At 39.2% G+C, this 18,919-nt stretch overlaps 2 protein-coding genes across 3 annotated transcripts in view; one reads left to right on the top strand and one right to left on the bottom strand.

Annotated features, from left to right (window-relative positions):
* Window positions 1–5,164, top strand: part of klhdc8b (kelch domain containing 8B) — a 94,580-nt gene extending 89,416 nt beyond the window's left edge. Inside the window, exon 6 of the mRNA XM_015348005.2 lies at window positions 584–5,164. Within this exon, the coding sequence (XP_015203491.1) occupies window positions 584–780 (197 nt within the window). The 3' untranslated portion in view covers window positions 781–5,164. The remainder of the gene's footprint in view (window positions 1–583) is intronic.
* A 4,870-nt stretch (window positions 5,165–10,034) lies between these two features.
* On the bottom strand, window positions 10,035–18,907 carry LOC107077422 (uncharacterized protein C3orf84). Of its 2 annotated transcripts, none has more exons than XM_015347957.2 (4): window positions 18,743–18,907; window positions 14,769–14,882; window positions 12,480–12,557; window positions 10,035–11,445 (listed from the first exon to the last, which is right to left on the bottom strand). In XM_015347957.2, exons 1-4 carry the CDS (start codon window positions 18,767–18,769, stop codon window positions 10,993–10,995), a joined length of 672 nt encoding a protein of 223 aa, XP_015203443.1. In that variant the 5' UTR covers window positions 18,770–18,907; the 3' UTR covers window positions 10,035–10,992. The 2 variants fall into 2 exon arrangements, with proteins under 2 accessions (XP_015203443.1, XP_015203444.1); XM_015347958.2 differs by having other exon boundaries at window positions 10,035–11,424; window positions 18,743–18,906.
* Window positions 18,908–18,919: the final 12 nt, after the last annotated feature.

The following is an 18,919-nucleotide window of genomic DNA, read 5'->3' as shown; positions in this document are numbered from 1 at the left end:
GCCTATTAACAGAAAGGATCAACAATGTCTAAGGTGCAGAAGCACTGAATTTAAAATCTGATTATGAAAAGCGCTCCAATCCCCCTATGTATATTAAATGTTTTGTTTTCCTCTTATAAACTCGCAAGCCTTCAATGTAATGATGTCTGTAAATTAGCAGCTTTGTAACTGACAACCCATGTGAAACAGAACAGACACAAGCCCATCCCCCTCTGGAGTATTGACTTGGGTACATGGTGACACCTGCAGCAGTCACACAGACACCTGTGAGGAAAGATGGAGGAGACAAGTGGGAAGTTCACTAGTTTTGGGTGGTCTTCCTCTTTACAGACCAGGATTCTGTAGTTGTCTGGATTGTTGTCTGCATTTCCTTTAGCTCACAATGTGGCGAAGTTAGCTGTATGTATGCTTTACTTTGGCTTACTTACAGAAGAGTTGGAAGGAAGATGGGGCCCAGTGGTTGGGTTTGTGGGGAGGGGACCTCCCATTATAAGAAAACGAGCCATCTAAACTGGGTTGTGCTGCTGTATGTGGACGTGCGGCCCTTTTTTCCTTCGCTGACAGTGTGCTTCTGTCTCCATAGGCAATCAGCCCTCGCCCCTGGCCTCCGTGGAGAGCTTCAACCCGGTGAAGAAGCGCTGGGAGTACCTGGCCCCCTTGCCCAACCCTCGCTGCTCCTGCGCAGGCCTGCAGACACCTCACATGCTCTTCCTCATTGGAGGGGTGGCCCAGGGCCCGAGCAACGCTGTGGAAGCGCTCTGCCTGCGCGAGAGCGTCTGAGGGAGGGACTGGCCGCGCACCATGCCAGTTCGCAGCTCGGCCACAGCTGGAAGAGAACCCTGGCTTTCCAGCTTGTGACCTTTTCTATCTCCCAAAGTCTGATAGTTAGTCAAGGGGAAATGTCAAGAGAATCCACTGGAGTCTGTTCTTCTGGAGTCAAGAGCTTTTTATGTACTCGAGGAATATGAAAGTGAAACAGATCTGAATTGTACCGCAGAGTTATCAATTTCCAATCAGGGTGTTCGTTCAAAAGGAGCTTAGGGCCATACCGCAGTATCTGCCTGTAGCAGCTGCAAATTGGAAAACATATGTTAAAGCCAATGCATGGGGTTTCTTCTTCTATTACATGAAAGTTAATTTGCATCTCAATTTTAATTTATTTAATTTACTGATATGATTGATTCAGTTTGGGTAACAGTTAGAAAATGTATATTTTCCATAATGCAGAAACTAAACTATATATTTAGGGAATTTAGCGCTATTGACGGGCATTTAAGACATTTAATTTAGAAGTGGTAATGGCAATGTCTTAAATCTGAAATTCTGTTCAAACTACAGTATAGACATTTTAATCCATGAGATGATTTTTTAAAGAAGGACTACAGGGAGGTTTTTTCTTCAGCAAATTATTTTGTTTCCCACACGATGAAAAAAACCCTTGTGATTCTGCAAAAGTCACAGTGGAAATTAAATTGCACAAGGCATGATTTTGGTGCATTGTATCTAGTGCACTCTGGAAACACAGGTATGAAAACTCTCTCTATTTTCTCTGTACATCTTCAACATACAGTACAGTACCTTTTCGAAATCTTTAAGTGAACAGAAATTACATCAGCTGATGAGTTTAACTCATTTTCTTGTACAGAAGGAAATTAGTTTTGTTCTTTTTCAGGACTGGATGCAGCCAGCTTTGAATGATGCCAGATTATTTGTCTATATTTTGTAAGATTCTGGCTTTTTTCAAAACATGACAGATCCTTTTTCGAAGCAGACATATTAGAAAATGCGATTAAGGAAAGTGAACGGGACAGGAGTACCTCTGGCTGCTTTGTGTCATCAGACAGGCTGATCTTTTTCAAATATCAAAGAGTTGTGGAATAAGTGGTGGACACATTTACCACTTAACCATCTTGACCACATTTGGTCAAGTTCTACAGCGGAAGAACCCTCACAAAGTCATTGTGGAATTCTCCCTGTTAGTACACTGGATTGTTTGTCTCTCCCAACAACCATCCTTCAGAAATGACCTGAAAATTCTCAAGGCAATGGAAGTCCATCCTAACGAAATGGACACCTCTTGAAATATAAGACAAAAAATACTGTTTATTATCTTCTTTACTCTGATTACTCTGGAAACACCCCAGCCTTTTTGTTGTCGTAAATATATTTTCATCAGTTGGGATGGATGCATACAACAGACCCGTAAAGTTACAGAAAGAAACAATCCTACAAACAGCCATGCTGTCTAACATTTGGATGAATTGTAGCTCACATAATCGTTGAACTGAATCCAGGCCTTTGGTGTTGGCTGCTGGAGCATGATATGATCTGAGCTCCTGAAGGAATCCACAGCATATTGTACACCAACAGTATAACAGGTAAAAGGATCAAAACAAAGACTCTTTTTCCAGTTCAGCTGCAGTTAGCAGAAATAAAAACTAGTTTTGTCTTTGTGCTGCACAAGCAATTCTGGCAATTCTAGAAATAAAAATGCTTCCCATTTATGTGGGAAAAAACATTTTTTCCCAAGCTTTCCATTTATTCAATTACCTGGGCTATCTCAAATATGATCACCTACTGTATTAACTAGACCCAAATTTAAAAATGGATGTTAAGTCCAGTCTAGACTGAAAATCAGTCCAAAAGCCATTTTGAATGAATGTTGTCATTGAAGTAGAACAAAAACGTGTATCTGAAGTGGTTTTGTGTGAGCTGATTTTCAGCCGTTTCAACAAAGCTGAATGAGAGGTGTTCAGTAGTGTGGGATAGAGGTTTTAACAGTTTACAGTAGCTTTTGTGTCACTGTAGTTGTTTTCTTGAATCTGCATTTTTGGTATAATGTTGAGAAAACCTCTATCCTTACTTGGGATAGGCCGTGCTGACACAGTCAAAGACAATCAACAACCTGGAAAAAATTACAAATAAAAACATCAGTCATTCTGCTGGTGATCAAAAACTATAAATATCTTTGCAATCGTTTTAGTTCTGTTTTTTAACTTCATTTTATAGGGAACAATTTAATTGGCCATTTTTCAGTCAGCTTGTTTTCTGGAGAAGACCTCATCACCCCCAATCGACAAGAATTTGCTCCTCAGTCTGTATAACTGAATTGTTTTACAGCTATGCTAGCAGAAAATGAGTCGGTGATTGCTCAATGACCAATCACCATTTCAGTGTGCCAACATCTACGTTTCCTCTCAAATAAAACGTATAGGTTCTGTTTTCCCTTGTTTTTTTAGTTGGAAGATCTACATGATGCTTTAGAGATCCCATTTCTTCAAAACTGACACCGTTTCATGATTGGGTTTAGCAGAATAGAGTGATAGTACACAGAGTGCCCTGCAGGGAAAAGGATGTCACAACAATGATGTACTGTACTGTAGCTTGCTGTTGACACCCATTTCCTAAGATACAGTAAGGGCACAGGAACACATAGACACACAGGGATCGGCTATGTCCATCAGCTATCACTTCCAATTTAAGTGCTATATTTCTTTTGCTACACACGAGTTGACTAATAATTAAAACTATTGCTACCTGCCTGTTCCTATATTTTATAAATATGAGAACACCAGCTATTAGTCTGCTCGTGATAACCTGAATGGCCATAACTGTACCAGTCATGATCTTAGCATGCTGCAAAAGCTGAGAGACACACAGCAGACTGATTTGTTTTAAGGCAAGCGCAAAATGTGTAATGAGCTAGCATGTAGAATAAAAAAAGAAAAACATCTGTGGGTGTATGGTGTAGTATTGAGCATCTTGCAAAGCTCCTAGAAATGAAGCCAGAAGTTATTAACGAAATGAGGTGATGTGGTTTATCTTGAGACTCAGAGTTGCCAAAGGCTTTGAGGTGAGTATGAAGGTGATGTGAAGCTGTTTAAAGGCACTTTAATTAAAAATAAGTCCTATACTCCTTTTTTTTAACAGTGGCCAGTGGCAATTGAAAATATTGTGGTATTAACTTTTTTCACATCTGAGAGACCTTTTGGTGCACAATATTCTGATGCCTGTTTCTTTTGGATATTAAAAGTCTTAGTATTCATTGTTTTAACTTCAAAAAGCAAATTGTTCATCTTGTCTGTAATCATGGTGTAACTGCTGGATTTAATTTGTGGAAATTAAGTGGTAAATTCAAAGTATAAAGTGAGAATTTTGGGGAAACTAATGAAAGCTTACATTTTCCCTGTATTCAGGACGCCTGAGCAGTAATAGCATCGGAACAAGTCCTTTATTCACAACTAGGCAATACGGAGCTATCCAGACACATCTTCTTAAATGACAGGCAGTTCAGTAACTTGAACAAATGTACTGGTTATGAATTTATACTAGTTGAAATATTATTCAGTGGCTGTTCACAGTGAAGTACAGTATTCTACAGGAAGTATCCACATTTGGGTAGGGCACTGTCTTATTAATCAGGTTAAATGATGAGGTCCTGGCAAAGTTAAATATACTGTACCTTGAGAATAGCCTAATTGGAATAAGATACTGTCTAAATGGCGATGAGTGGGTTTCAAAAACCATAAAGCATAGTGTGATTTAAAAATTTTCTTCCTTCAACATAGGTTCTTTTTCACATATTACACACTCACTGGTTCCTCAACAGGACCCTAACAGTTCACTCTGTTTTCAAAATGTTATCATTTGCATATTGGAATATGGTTTACGTATGCTCATTTTGCAGAATGCTGTTTCCAGTGAGCATGTGCATAGTTTTTTTAAGTGTAATTCTGTACTGTGCAGAACAGGGGAGAGAAAATCGATTTTCTCACTTGCATTTCACAATCCTGTGTGTGAGTAAGAAATAAATTGGTGATAAAATAACGCCTGCTGAGGCCTGTGCTGTGGCGTTATAGACAAAAGGGAGGCAAAATGAAATGGATCATTGTTTGTTTTATAACTAATGTTTTTGTTCAATGCAAATCTGGTTTCTTGAGTTCTGAGGTAGTACAGAGTAGCTTAGACTGATTGGATGGATTCATATGGGAATCAAGTAGATTCCTCTACTCTTGGTTAGCACAAAAGTGATATTTTGGCTCTGTTAAGTTTCTGCACAGGAAGCACAGTATAGAAATATTGAATGAAACCCAATGGAGAGCCTAAAAAGTTTACAAAGTATTAAAGTGTTCGACTCTACATGTAAAAATCACTGTGGACAAACAAATCGAGATTTTTTAGTGAGGTGTGTTCAATATGTACAGTATCGAGTGACTCTAATAGGTTCTGTCAAGCATAGTGTACCAGTACTTAGCTGATCCATTAGTTTTCCTTGTGCTCTTAATCTGACCAAATTGGAAAGACATAGGCAGTAGGTTTAACAAGTGGATTTGTTCTTTTGGTGGTTGAGTGATTCCTAATCAACTGGTGAAAACACATGGAGAAATCAAGAAATTCCCACATACTGTAATACTAATCGGCAAGATATCACAGTAACTTTTAATGTGCCTGCTCTTTTTGTGCCCTTGTCTCTCAGCCAGAGGTTACAACCCACCAGTCAGGCTGTCACCTGTAAACTGTCTGAAAGGGTTTGGTTATGGACTCCATATCTTTACTGTAAACGTTTTCTCTTTATTACCCTTTTTAGTAGTGTCCACCAAAAAACTCCACTAAAAATGGTTGGAAAGCCCTGGGGTGCCCATTGTATTATTTCAAGGTAGAAATAGGTCTTTCTGACAACGTGAAATACAATGAAACCACTTTAACTACAGCACTTTTACTTAGGCATCTGTCTTGAGTGATTATACGCTCCCTGCCTGTTATGTGAGATTTGTTTGTACAGTAATAGTCAAGTGTATTGGAGCACCATACTGTAGGTACAGTACACTATGTCTCTGGGCTCAGAATAGTGGGTAGTGGGTTCAAGTCCCTGCTGCCGACCTTCTGTTGTACTTTGATTGAAGTACTTTACCAGCACAGCTTTGGGTAATCCCAGTGACGGACTGGCATTCAGTCCACAGCAGGATTTTCTTTTGTCTACTTACTGTAACACCACAGAAACCACAATGAGCTCTGACTTGCTGTTCTCCCATGGCTTGCAAATGGAGTATATGCATTTCCTTTGTCTGCCAATGCATATTATTACTTGTGATGTTAGTTTTATTATTTTTCTAAACACTATTCTGTAATAATATTTACCAGAAGTACAAGTCGGTTGTTTATAATGCCTTTTGACAGATTCCCAGACTAAAGTGTTGCCTCGATGTCATGGGACTCCTTTAGCAGTTGCACATGGATGGTATACACAGGGCTTGCCTCTGAGGAATCGCCTAGGAAGTGGAGACAAACAAAACATCTGTGGTAGTTGTTAGCTTTTTTTCTTTCCTAACAACTAGCTTTTTACTTCTCACCTGAAATAACAGGAAACCTGTAGTTGCCCTCTGCTCAGTAAAAGGAGTATTAAGAGGCACTCTGAATAATCTGAATATTTTTCTGTCTTTCTGGACTGCATAGAGTGGGGTCACTCTTTTGTGTTCTATACCACAGGGCAGGTTGTTATATAGAGGGCAGGCACAGAACAGGTCTCTTGCATGTCACTGGGTGGTCATTAACTTGTGGGCTTTGACAGAGTGCTTTAAGCTCTTCAGTTATGAGTAAGTATAATCCCTTGAGGTAGGTATACCTAAAGGTATTTCACCTTTCACACTTTCCTCTCAGTATTGAAAATGCATAGTAAAGATACACTAGAACAACTCAGGAAAACCTGCTAAAGGCTGTAATTGAAACATGATTCTTATTCTTTATAACATTTCAAGGAGTTTGGTGGTTATAGTAAAGTTGGAACCTAATCGCATAAATATTGTACTCCTTTAACATTTCGTTTTCATTATTGATATCCTCACAGCTATTCTCTCTGCCTTTGTATTTTAAAATCTGTCGCAGTTTCTCCAAGTGGCTTGTGTTAAATGGGTCTTGTCATTGTTTCTGTAAAGAAGGCTTACATGGTATTGATCTATATTCTCATTACGGAAAGGAGTATTCAGTGAAAATTCCCGACAGTTTCTGAATCTTGTAAATATTTGATGTGACAGGTCACTGCGCACACACATTCTGAATTTGCTGGGGTGAAAATATTTGAGTAATACAACTGGACATCATAGTTTACACTTTTTTTTCCTTTGCTGTTCAATGAGAACAGAAGAATGGTTACAAATGCGACCATTTGACCCGTGTAGCCTGTTTTATAGTAGAATATGAATCCAAAAATTTCATCCAGCTGTTTCTTGAAGGAGGTCTGGGTATCAACTTCTTTAGCCAGTACCTTGTTCCATACTCCCATAACCCTTTGGGTAAATACTAAGAGCTTCCTGTTCTGAGTTTTAAATGCTCTTTTCTGTAGTTTTTACTTGTGTCCCCTGGACTCCTTAAATAAAACTGCATCAGAAAGAGGGTGAGGTAGTACTGATTGGCATGTGTCATGACTGATATTCCTTCTTGTTTGTATTCACACATGCTAAACAGGGGTGATGAGATCATGTGGCAAAACACGCCAGGGACACAATGCCAAAGAGGCATCAATCAATTTTGTTTGGGTAAAACAAGCAGAGCTCCTTCAAGAACCACATTATGATTCTGAACTTCTCCAGAATGGGACATTGACCTGGGTGGATCAATACCATGTGAGTCCTCTCTTGGTGATCAAGTCTCCCAGATTAGATCCCGATGTGTAATGAACTTTCTCTGCTTTCCTGATCTTTCACTGATGGTAGCTACAGACTGTGAGGAGCAGTACTGTGACACTGACATGTGAATTCATTGTGAATTCTTTGTATTAGAAGGTGTGTATGTTACACAGAGTGAAGCTGACTTGGTAGTTCAGTGCCTATATTTGTGAGGTAGTGCCTCTACTACAAATTCTATAATAAAAGACTTTATTTGATGTCTGATCAACGTGTTGGCTCCTTTTCTATTTATTCTTTTACTGCTTGGATACACCGAAGAGGTGTGGCTTGTCACTTATGATGTATTAAATTCAATACACCAGTAAGGGTGTACATTACTAGTCTGTCAGACTATTGAAAATGGCATTTATTCAAGAGAAGTGAGGTGCCTTAGTAAAACTCACACATTGCAAGAACTGCAATTACCATAATAAAACATTACAGTGCGCATTATGTTGAATGATGATCGACATGAAATCTCAAGATTTATTTTTTGTGTAGCTCTTGAAGTTTCCTCAGCTTTTTTTCTACAGCCCCCAAATGTATAAATGTTTTATGTAAATCTAAATGACACATTTTGAGAAACTTTGCTGCATTCATAGCCATACAACAGTGTTTGTAAATCCTAAACAAAATGGTTTAGAATTGTGAAAGGGGAACACTGGATACAGAGGACAGGAACAGAATGTTTTTTTATTGTTCTTTAGTCTTGTACTGTTAGAATTCTTTGAAATGTAAAAAGCGAGGTACAGTAGCACAACACAAGATGTATTTTTACAACTCCACAGTCACTGTGTAGTAAAATAAAAAATGAAAATATTTATTTAAGGTGGTAAAGTGGCACAGTGGTTATCTGCCATACAGTGCTGGGACTCTGGGTCCAGTTCCTGGGTGCTATCTGTTTGGTTTGTACGTTCTCCCCATGTCCGCGTGTGTTTTCTCCTAGTGCTACAGTTTCCTCTCACAGTCTGAAGACATGTTGCTAGGGTGATTGTCTTTCCACAAAAACTGGCTCAACTGTAAGTATGGTATGTGCGTGTTTGTGTCTGTGTGTGACCTGAGATGGATTGGAGTCCCCTCCAGGGTGTATCCTGTCGAGTGCCCATTTCTTGCAGGGATAGGGTCCGGCTCCCCCGGGACCCTATATTGGATAAAGCAGTTAAAGAATGAGATTGTAACTGGAACCAAGCCTGATGCTGTGGGTCAGAATGGGTCTGGAAAGAGAATCTTGTGCCAGGGATTCTCAGTCTCCTTCACTTATCTACCACTCCTGTACTGTAAATTGATTACATTATTATTACATTCAAATAACACTTTGAACAGAATTGGTCATAAAGCTTCTTATGATGTCCCATATTTTGGCATGTAAATATAAAGGATTTTCGAATTTTGTCATTCTGGCTCTGGCGGTAACATTGAAACAGCTGGAATTATTTTTGTTGTTGGACTTTTTTTAATGGACGCCTTCCTAATACCACAACGTTACACATTGGAGAATTTGTGGTTAGGAAGGTTTCAATCTCACCCTGCTTTGTCACCAACACTAAAAATGAGGTCATCTTCAATCATTTAGCTACTTTGCCTTAATAATACACAAATAAATGACTCACAATGGTGCTTTAACATAGTAGTGGTCGTGTAAACAAGTGCTTCTCCTGTTAGCAAATGCTACAGAGCATTTTATAGCCCTAGGGAATCTCCCTATTTTGTATTCATTACCAATTCTAGGAATAAATTCCACATAATCACAGGTAGATGTTTGATGGGTTCAAGGGAAATGTGCCCTATGCTGCATGAATTACTAATAAAATCCAGGGTGGTTATTGGCAGGAAGTAGGCCAATAACACAGACTGCTTATTAACAGTGTAGTGAAATGCTGAAATCCATTGACAAGGTCATCATTAGGTAGGTAATTAGACAGGCACAAGCTTTTGCAATTCTGGTTTTATTTGCTCTTTTCAACAGGTTTCGTTCAAGAACCAAAAAACCAAAAGGGAAGATGTCATTATTTCTTTAGTTGCCATGATTTGTGAAGGTATTACAGTAGCTGACGTTTAAATTTAAAAACGTGAAATAGGAACCTTGTTATTTGACATGGAATGATGTACTGAAAGGTTATAATAGAACACAATTGTTTTCTCAGCATTTCCTACAAGACTTGTCCGATGGACAACTTGTTAGATTTTTAAATAGTCCTAATCTTTATGCTAATTAGCAGTTTAAGGGAAAAGCAGAACTTATTTATCGAACGCAGTTTGTCCATCACTGTTAAAGGTCAGTCCCCAAGCAGCCTGGAGGACAGGCAATATAAGACCTTCTGTTGCTTACCATAAAAAGAACCTTATTCAAAATAATTCAAGACAGGCTAGGAATTCATTTCCTAAAAATCATTTTATTGCCCTTCTTTATTCATTTACAAACTGAAATCTGAAAATATTTTACAAAAATAAATGTGGTATTTCAACCAAAAAAAAAAAAAGATCTTAGATGAGACGAAAGCCTATTTTTCATATTCTCAACTTGCACATATGGCACTGGACTGGAAAGCCAAAGTTGGAACAGCTGTGAAGAGTGACCCCACTGCAAAAGTCCCTTAAAGATGGCCTACCGAGGATTACTGAGGCTGGCAGAAAACATGGGAGAAGCTTCCAGAGCCACACTTAATATTCTTACATATTCTTCACAGACAGGAACCCAGCGCCATTCATGAGCACCAACATAGCCAAACACCATGTACAACAATTTTTAGTACAAAGTAAATAGCAAAGACACATTTCAAGGATATACAGTAGATGCTAACAGCTGGGGCACAAAGCCAAATCATGGTTTAATAGCTTGATTATAGGTTTGCAAAACAAATATTGTTGTGCCTTAGTGTTGCTGTATATAGGAAGTCTCCTGGTTTTGCTGTAATAATTTGAGACATGATTTAATCCACATTTTACTACCAATGATTTCTTTTTTGCTAAACCAGATGCAGCATTTAGTTTTTTTCTGTCCACACAACAACAGGAACAGAAGAAAACACTGCAACCTGTCCACCCTACCTTGCATTAAACATTGGACACCTCACTATAACTCTCACAATGATGGAAATAAGCTAAATAGTCTTTTTCTCAGTCACCGCACTGCCACAGTTGATCTGAGCATCGTTTCAACACCATTAGAAGAGAAGGTACAGTAAGTGACACTGTCACACAACTAATAAAGGCAGGAGGGGGAGGAATTGGCGATTGTTGAAACACTGATCTGATAAAAGCCCATGAGACAAATTTGAAAATAGATATCATATTTGGTAGAAAGCAATTATTTTTTTTCTCTTTTTTTTTTTTACTGTGTTACGTGCCACTTAAGGCAGTCAGAAACCGAGAGGGGGGCCAGGGAAGTGTGAGGTCTCCTGGGCTGGCTGGTTTTCGGCTCCAGCCTCCCGTTCATGTACGCGAAGGTGACCTCCTTCTCCAGCGGCCGCGTGACCACACGGCCCGTCATCATGTCCGTGAGGACACTGGGATTGGGCTGACAGTGGCTGTAGGTGTGGCGGTAGGTGGTGGTGTAGGTCTCGGGGGCAGGCAGCAGTCTGTGGGGCAGCAGGAAACGGGAGTGGGCGGCGGGCGGCTGGGCGTGCCAATACGAGGCGCGGTACGTGCTGTGGGCCGGGCCTGCTTTCGCCAGCTCTTCCTTCAGCGGAGCCCAGGCGATCAAGTCGGGTTTGAAATTGGCTCCTTCCGCGATGGCAGTTTTCACCCTCCGCGTTCCCAGACCCTTTGGAGAACAACAGCCTGACTGGAAATAACCATTTACTGTAGGTACAAACGTCTATTGCTTAATTGCTGCGATTGCCTGAGCATAAAACCTGGTAACTGATTTTTAAGTCCCTTTGCCTTTTAATAGTTCTAATGCAGACTTGCGGCTGTACACTATCAATTCAATTCAGTTTTATTTGTATAGCGGACATTGGACATTGTCACAAAGCAGCTTTACAGATTTCCAGGCCTGAAAACACCACAGTTTTCCAAGAACACAACTTAATTGGTATTAGATTTTTTGTATTTTAGCATGTTCTTTTAGATCCATACTATTTTAATTCACTGTGATTTCAATGTATCATTCTGCTGCTGAGACAACTATTTCATTTTATGTCCCAATAATGGGACTGAGAGGCCTGTGATCTCTTGTAGTTTTTCATCTTCAGGAGCCTGTCCTTGCAATTCATCCAAGCAGAAGATTAAATAATTTAGTGACTGCAAGCAGCTTAACCAGGGTAAGGTTTTATGACTTTGGTAAAATGGGATAGGAAACCATCTTGTTGTAACTAAGATTTTTACTTTTTCATTATGTCTCCATGACAATAAAAGGGAAGAAAACATTCAATGCAAAATTGAAGACCAGTTTCAAACCCACTTCCAATAAAAACAAGTAGTTTTAACTTTTAACAAGTGGTGGTAAACATCTGTCAGAATCATTGCCTATATTATTTACTTAATAAATATTTTGGTATTTGTTTGATCTCTGGTACTTGTAATGCATGTTAAGGATATACAGTAAGCACATAAGAAAGGTGAATCAGCCAATTTAATTTGCATGGCTACAAGCAGGTAACTAATCTGTGGAACTTGTCCAGGTAAGGTATCATTTTCGACTACATGACTGAACTCCAGGCTCAGTCTTAATGTACTTCCATATAGTTTCCAGTTGGGTTGTTTGGCTCTCATTGCATTGTTTGTCCTTTGATAATTGTTAAGATCTGTTGCATGTAAACCATTATAAAGAGAGAACCTGTCATATTTTAATATCCTAGTCTAGTAACAGGAACTTACACTTTCAAAGTAAACCGCGTTGCCCTGGAACACGTGCCGGTTATCGTGTTTGGAGAAACTGTGTTTCCTTGGATTTTCCTTTAAAACAGAAATGTCTGTTAATAAAGAATCATTCCCTGCTTACCCTGTCTTTATCCCATGCTCCAGTGCCCTCTACCGTGTAGTATAGAGAGCAGACCAGCACCGATGATTCAGTTTATGAATTGGATCGTTTTTTCCCCTCAAGAAACAAATCGGTGTCTTTTTGATTAAGTCTTTTTGCTTTCCATATTTCACATTTTATTCACAGTGCATCGAGCCAAGCTCCTGAAAGGAATTTTTAGTGATTTGTCATAATACGAGTACAAGATGATAGACGATTTGCTTAATTGATTGTATGCCAGTGATTTAATCAATTTCTTACATACAGTAGTACTATAAGTACAATTTCCAACAGAAGCTTTATATATTTATTCCAAAACAGCACTCAAGGTGAACAGGCAACAGCAATTGAATGTTTTGTAAATTTTGTTTTATCCAAAATGTAAAATCTTTGCCTCCCCTGCTCAGCATTGGCAACAAGTCTAATTAATTTTGCTTTACTGAATGATTATCAACAATATTTGTTTTTCAGGCCTATAGCAATCCTTTTCTGAAAGTATATTTTCATTGCACGTGATCCAGAAACAATTTTGATAACTGTTTTAATTCTAACTAACGTGTCCATGTCAAACAATATAATCTCACTGAGAAAAAAGATAACGAGCTGGTCCAATTTTACCATTAAAAAGGATTGTTTTTTTCATTTAAACTGTATTTTAGTGTTTGGTTTTTTAAGAAGTGCTACTAATGGTCAATGTCTTATGTTTTACTTTAAGAAATACTCCAGTATGTCAGCGTAACACCCCAAAGTACAGTATAAACCAAAGACTCCCCCCCCCCAAAATATGGAACATAAACTACAAAAAGAGGCACGAGCCCATTTTGGTGAAATTAGAGTTAAGAATACCGAAACCATTTAATGCACACTTGCCCCTTTTTGAGAACTGAAAAATTGTGTAGCTGGGCAATGCTAAGTCCCATTGCTGATTAAAATAGAGTATGTTACACAGCGCTGCTGATGTCCAATCAACTAATCAGGCAACTGCAGCTTTCTTCAAGGGGAAATGAAAAGTGCCGTTACAACACAAACCTGTCCAGGGGAGCAATCATGTCAGTCTGAAGAGGGATTGAAGTACTCTTCAGCTGAAAGCATGATGACTAAATCCGACAGAGGTTTTATTCACAAGAGAAAGGCCGTTGCATTTTACTCCTTTGAGCTCGGCTAGTGTAGCCACCCTTCGTTAGGTGGGCTTCCCTTTTACTGTATTCGCTGCAGACGTCCATGCATTTTTTTCTGTCCCTGTCTATGTCTCATTATTTTCCAAGTGCACCACAACGTTGAGTGCTGCCCACCTCCAGATTTGTGTCCCAATTCTATTTCTCATTTAGAATTCGTTTACAAGGAAATGCGTGCCCGGAAATGTCAGGAAATTAAAATCTAATTCATAGGATGATCCTGGGCCAAAAGAAAGCAGGACAACTGAAATTAAGTCACGTACAACATTATAACCAACCAGTCGTGCTTAGCCAAGAATAAAGTACATGCAAAGCCAGGCAATCCAAGTCTTCTGGTATACTGCTTTAGCTTTGAAGCGATTGCGACATTTATCTTGTCAGAATTAAAAGCATTATTGAACAAAATGTTTTTGCGGATGACAGATTTCTTTTTCATAACCCAAGATTGTGCATGTGCGCAGAAATAAAGCAGTACAAATGCAGCACAACGCAATGTTTCCGTCATTGAGAGTCACAGATTTTATGACAGTGTTTCAAGTACATACGTGAGTAAAATCAAAATGTGTGACTCAAGGAAGACAACAGGATATGCATAACCTACAAAGTATGGGTGACGTATGGTGAGCGTCACTAAAAAAAACTTCAGGACGGGGCTGCTGCTACTGTAGCTGGTGAACCTCCACAAGAAGGGCTGAAGATCTGACCTCCCCAGACTTGAATAAGAGAAAACACAAGGTAAGGCACCCTGCTGCTCCTTTACTTAACAGTTAGGGATCTCCTGCTGATACAGTTTAAGGTGAGAAACAGCTGTTTCAGATAACATCAGAAAGGTTGTTCATGTATGTCACAGCTGGGACAAGGAGTTGCAGAGCTGTGACAGAAAGGGAAAGAGAAGCCAGCCAGAAACCAGGAGTGAAAACCTGGACTTTTGCAGCACGAGTGGAAGTGGTTCTGCCCCCACCTGGGACTCACCCTGAGCCTCTGTATGAGTCTCTCTGGGGGACAGGGTCTGGCTGCTAGACGATACTCCTGCAGGAAGTCATTGCGGGATTTACTGCGGGTGTGTCCATGATACCCAGTGGGAAACTGAAAGGTAGAAAAGACATGCCAGCACATCAGTTGCATTGACCTCTATGGCAGCATCCCTGCCATGCCAGCATACCTGTTAACCTTTTCTTCCATCACATGCTGTTGATCAGATCACAGCATCTGCGATGGATGTTCTTGATATGATAGACATACTAACAATCAGTAACAGGGAAAACTGGCATCTGTCATTGCAGGTTCAGACATTTGGTGGCTGTGCTCGGCTGAGGAGCCAGTGGAGCAAAGCTGCCATCTGTGGGATTATGTCTGAACTCTTCTAAAACAAAGAGGCATGGAAAAGGATTATAAGCAAAAAATGGGATAGGTTTACCTTTTTGATGAAACCCACAGGCATCCACTAAAATAACGAGGTGATAATAAGATACAAACAGTAAAAGTTACTGGTAACATCTGCCTTTCCAAGTGCGGAGTACGATTTGGGCCATTATTGTGACAACTGGGGTAACAGTAATTAATGACTCCCAACGATTAACAGCAGGCTGTCCTCTCACAGATGTTAAATCCTAATTCTGGACCCTGGTACTCTGTGCTCTCTTCAGCATCTTCAGGAGGCGATCTGTTTTAAAAGCCAGCATACAAGTGGCAAGAACCAAAGTTAAAACAACATTCCTTTCCGTAAGTACTGTATGTCTGCAAAAAAAACACTAAAACCCACAGATTTATTCGATTTCTGCCTTCCTGGTCCCTGTAATGTCTCGGTGTTCGTCATGCTAAAAGTACCCTTATCGAGTTTGGGGTGTGTTATTGATATCTTTTTTTTTAAACAAAATTAATTTAGCATGTTTACCATCACTTCCCAGGTTACTGTCTATAAGTAAGCTCTGCTTCCTTCCTTTTTAGTCTGCTTTTTTTAAATTCTGAACGCTCGCTCTTGACTCAGGTTTCATAGATTTAAAGCAAACATCAAAAAGTTGTATGTGAAAGAAGTATAATTCCCCATTGGTTCTGTCAGTTCTATTCCCTTTATTCTATCCTTATTATTTGAAAAGTCTTGGTCAATAAGAACATCTCACATAGTAAATGCCTTTACAAATTAGATTAAGAAGCAACCATTAACCATATGTCAATATCCCAATTTCCGGATGGAAAGTTGAATTGCCCTTTGCTGCATACCTTCCTGATCTGATTATAAAGTAAGCTGCTTGTAGCCATGTCTAAACTAGATGGTCTGTATGCTGTACTTCAGCATACTGTACACTGTACCTACTACTAAGCCATTGGAACAATACAAGTATTGTGTGAATTTTTCACATTAACTACAACACTAGGGGCTAATGAATTAAGAATAATATCATAATTATTTTTTGATTTTGAAAAAGAAACCAAAAAACCCACCAAATTTAAAAAAGTGCTCTTTTAGACAGCCAGGTGTTCTTAGTAAGGGGCATGGTCAATCATTAAGCCTATCCTGGAAGATTAAAGTGCAAAAAACAGGACCACACTCTGGATGGGATGCCAGTCCATCATGGGGAACACACACAGCCAATTACGCAGTCTCCAATTAAGAATCAATCGAGGCAGCATTGACTTTGGAAAGTGAGAGGACACTGGAGCATTCAGAGAAGCCTGCATGAGAACACGCAGGCTCCACACAGACAGACCCTCAAACCTTGGATCAATTAATCACTAACTATCAAACAGGTTAAATGGGCTGAGTGGCCATGGATCCATACCTCTCATACTGTATATGATATACTGTATCTAATTACAGTATTTAACTGTAAAGTTTTTAACTAAGGTGCAAGAAAATAAAATATTGTTTTTAAAAGCATCATGTGGTGAATGCAGAAAACGAACCTCTGCTTTAAAAAGCAATTAAACATTGTGGAAACTACACTCAGTGAAACCAAATAAAAAACACAGAGTAATTTATATTATTTTATTGTGATGCATTACTTTCATTATTCAGCACATTTTGCTGTATTAAATAATTTAGAAAGTAGTGAAATACAATATGTATAAGTATAACAACTACAGTATATATAGTCATGTTGAGTAACTATATGAATTAGCTAAACTAAAAGCTCCAAAAGGTTACGTATAAAACTTGGGCTTAAAAAAGTAAGCTACAACACCTAAAAATAAAATGTGGCTTCTTGATGATGTCTACATGTTTGGTCAGTTTTCTGGTTAGGATTTCTCCTGAGGAGGGAAAAAAAAGCAAAATAAAAAAGAACTATAAGTGGAGTAAGACAAGAAAATTCCTCATTTGCCCCTACGGGCAACCAGGAGCAAAGTCTGGGAGTAAAGCTGATTTATTTTTAACTATAACCAAGAAAAACAGAAAATGAGACAGAAAATAAACACTCCCCCTATAATCTCAGAGGCTTGCTCTCTCCAACAGTACGCTGTTTGACATGATGTGGTAATCTACAATCTTTTTCATACTGAAAAGTATTATAGTAGTTTGAAGGAGATCAGGATTTCTAAGATATAGAAGATCACTTTATTGGGCATATACAATTTCTTGTATTGGGAATTTGTCTTTTCGCATACCCCGACTTGCTCTCCATGAGACACACAGACGGGGAGAGAAGCTGGGGGTCAGAGCTCAGGGTCAGCCATTTATACAGCGTCCCGGGAGCAGTTGGGGTTAAGGGCCTTGCTCAGGGGCCCAACGGAGTAGGATTCCTCTGCCGGCCACAGGATACGAACCGGCAACCTTCCAGCCACAGGCTCAGGTCCTTAGCCACAGAGTCACCACACCACCCCATAATCCTGTTCATTCCACCTTACTTTTCACAGTTAAATTGTGCCAAGACTAAGGCTAATGGATTTACTACACATGTTAAACTCTTTCAGGATACTTTAGCCATCGCTGTCCTCTCAATCGTTAGAGCTCTACTGTGGTGTGCTTTGTCAGGAATACTACAATAGCTGCATCCTACTCTGTCAATGCCTGATCCAGACAGATGAGCTAATACTGGTGGCACTTTATCCCTGTTTGTGACTTTCTGCACTTCCTTCCATCTCACACTTCAATCGTACTTATGACTCAAGTGTTTCAATGGCTGGTCTCCCCTTTACAATCGCCACTCTACTGACCAGTAGTATCATTGCTCAGTCACAATATTCCATCTTTCCTGCTGGTCTCCTCTCTGGTCTCAAGACCAGACTGCAGATATGTATGATATCACCTTCTGTTCCCATGCACCTAATGCTCGAAGTAGCGTAAAGCATTCTGACTTATTAGGGGTGTTAATTTGAAAAATTAATATTCTTCTCATTCTTTGTTTTTGTTCATGCGGAAAATGTCTTCATGAAAGTTTTTAAAAATATTTGTATTATCCATCCATCCATTTTCAATAACCCCTTACTCCAAAAAGTGGACGTTTTTCTGCTACTGTCAAAATGATTGGCGAGATCAGCTTGGTCGAAGTCCTCCTTATACAGTACATTTACAGTATGGATGTTTTTCAAGAAGCCCGTTTCGTAGTTTCCTTTCACATTCGACATGATATTCCAGCTTTTTAATTTGTTTCAATACATGATTTTAACGATCTAGCATTAAGCTAAGGTGTTGGCTATCCAAAGCGTCCAAGTAGTTAAACCGCGATACATCACATGCGGTAGAACATACAAAGAAATTATACTAGAAATTATATTCACGACACAATTTTCCACACTAAAGTTGCATGAAATATATTAATAACGCTGCATGAAATCAGTTCATTTACCTATTTCATTTGAGACGTCTACGAGGCGCAAACAACTGACGTCCTTTCGAATATGCGTAATAACGATTATTGTATTGCCTCTTTATGTAACAAGAACTAAACTGAAAGTGGAGGATAATAAGGTAAAGTTACCAGGAAAAACAAAAACAATGAAAACGTTACCCAAGACCCAGCCAGATCTCTCGGCATCACTGCAGCGGTAGTTATTTTCAGAAATCTAAATTGTAAAATTGTCTTCAAATAAAAAGTTAAAATCCTTTCTTAATTAAATCAATTGTGACGTGCCTGGAAGACTCTCTGTTAGTGTTCACAGCGTTGCTTGGCAATTGATGCTGCAGG

This window comes from Lepisosteus oculatus, chromosome 4 (genome assembly GCF_040954835.1).
Source record: "Lepisosteus oculatus isolate fLepOcu1 chromosome 4, fLepOcu1.hap2, whole genome shotgun sequence".
In the NCBI taxonomy this organism is placed as follows: domain Eukaryota; kingdom Metazoa; phylum Chordata; class Actinopteri; order Semionotiformes; family Lepisosteidae; genus Lepisosteus; species Lepisosteus oculatus.
The sequence above is the reverse complement of the archived record's forward strand: the minus strand, read 5'-3'. Positions and strand labels throughout refer to the sequence as shown.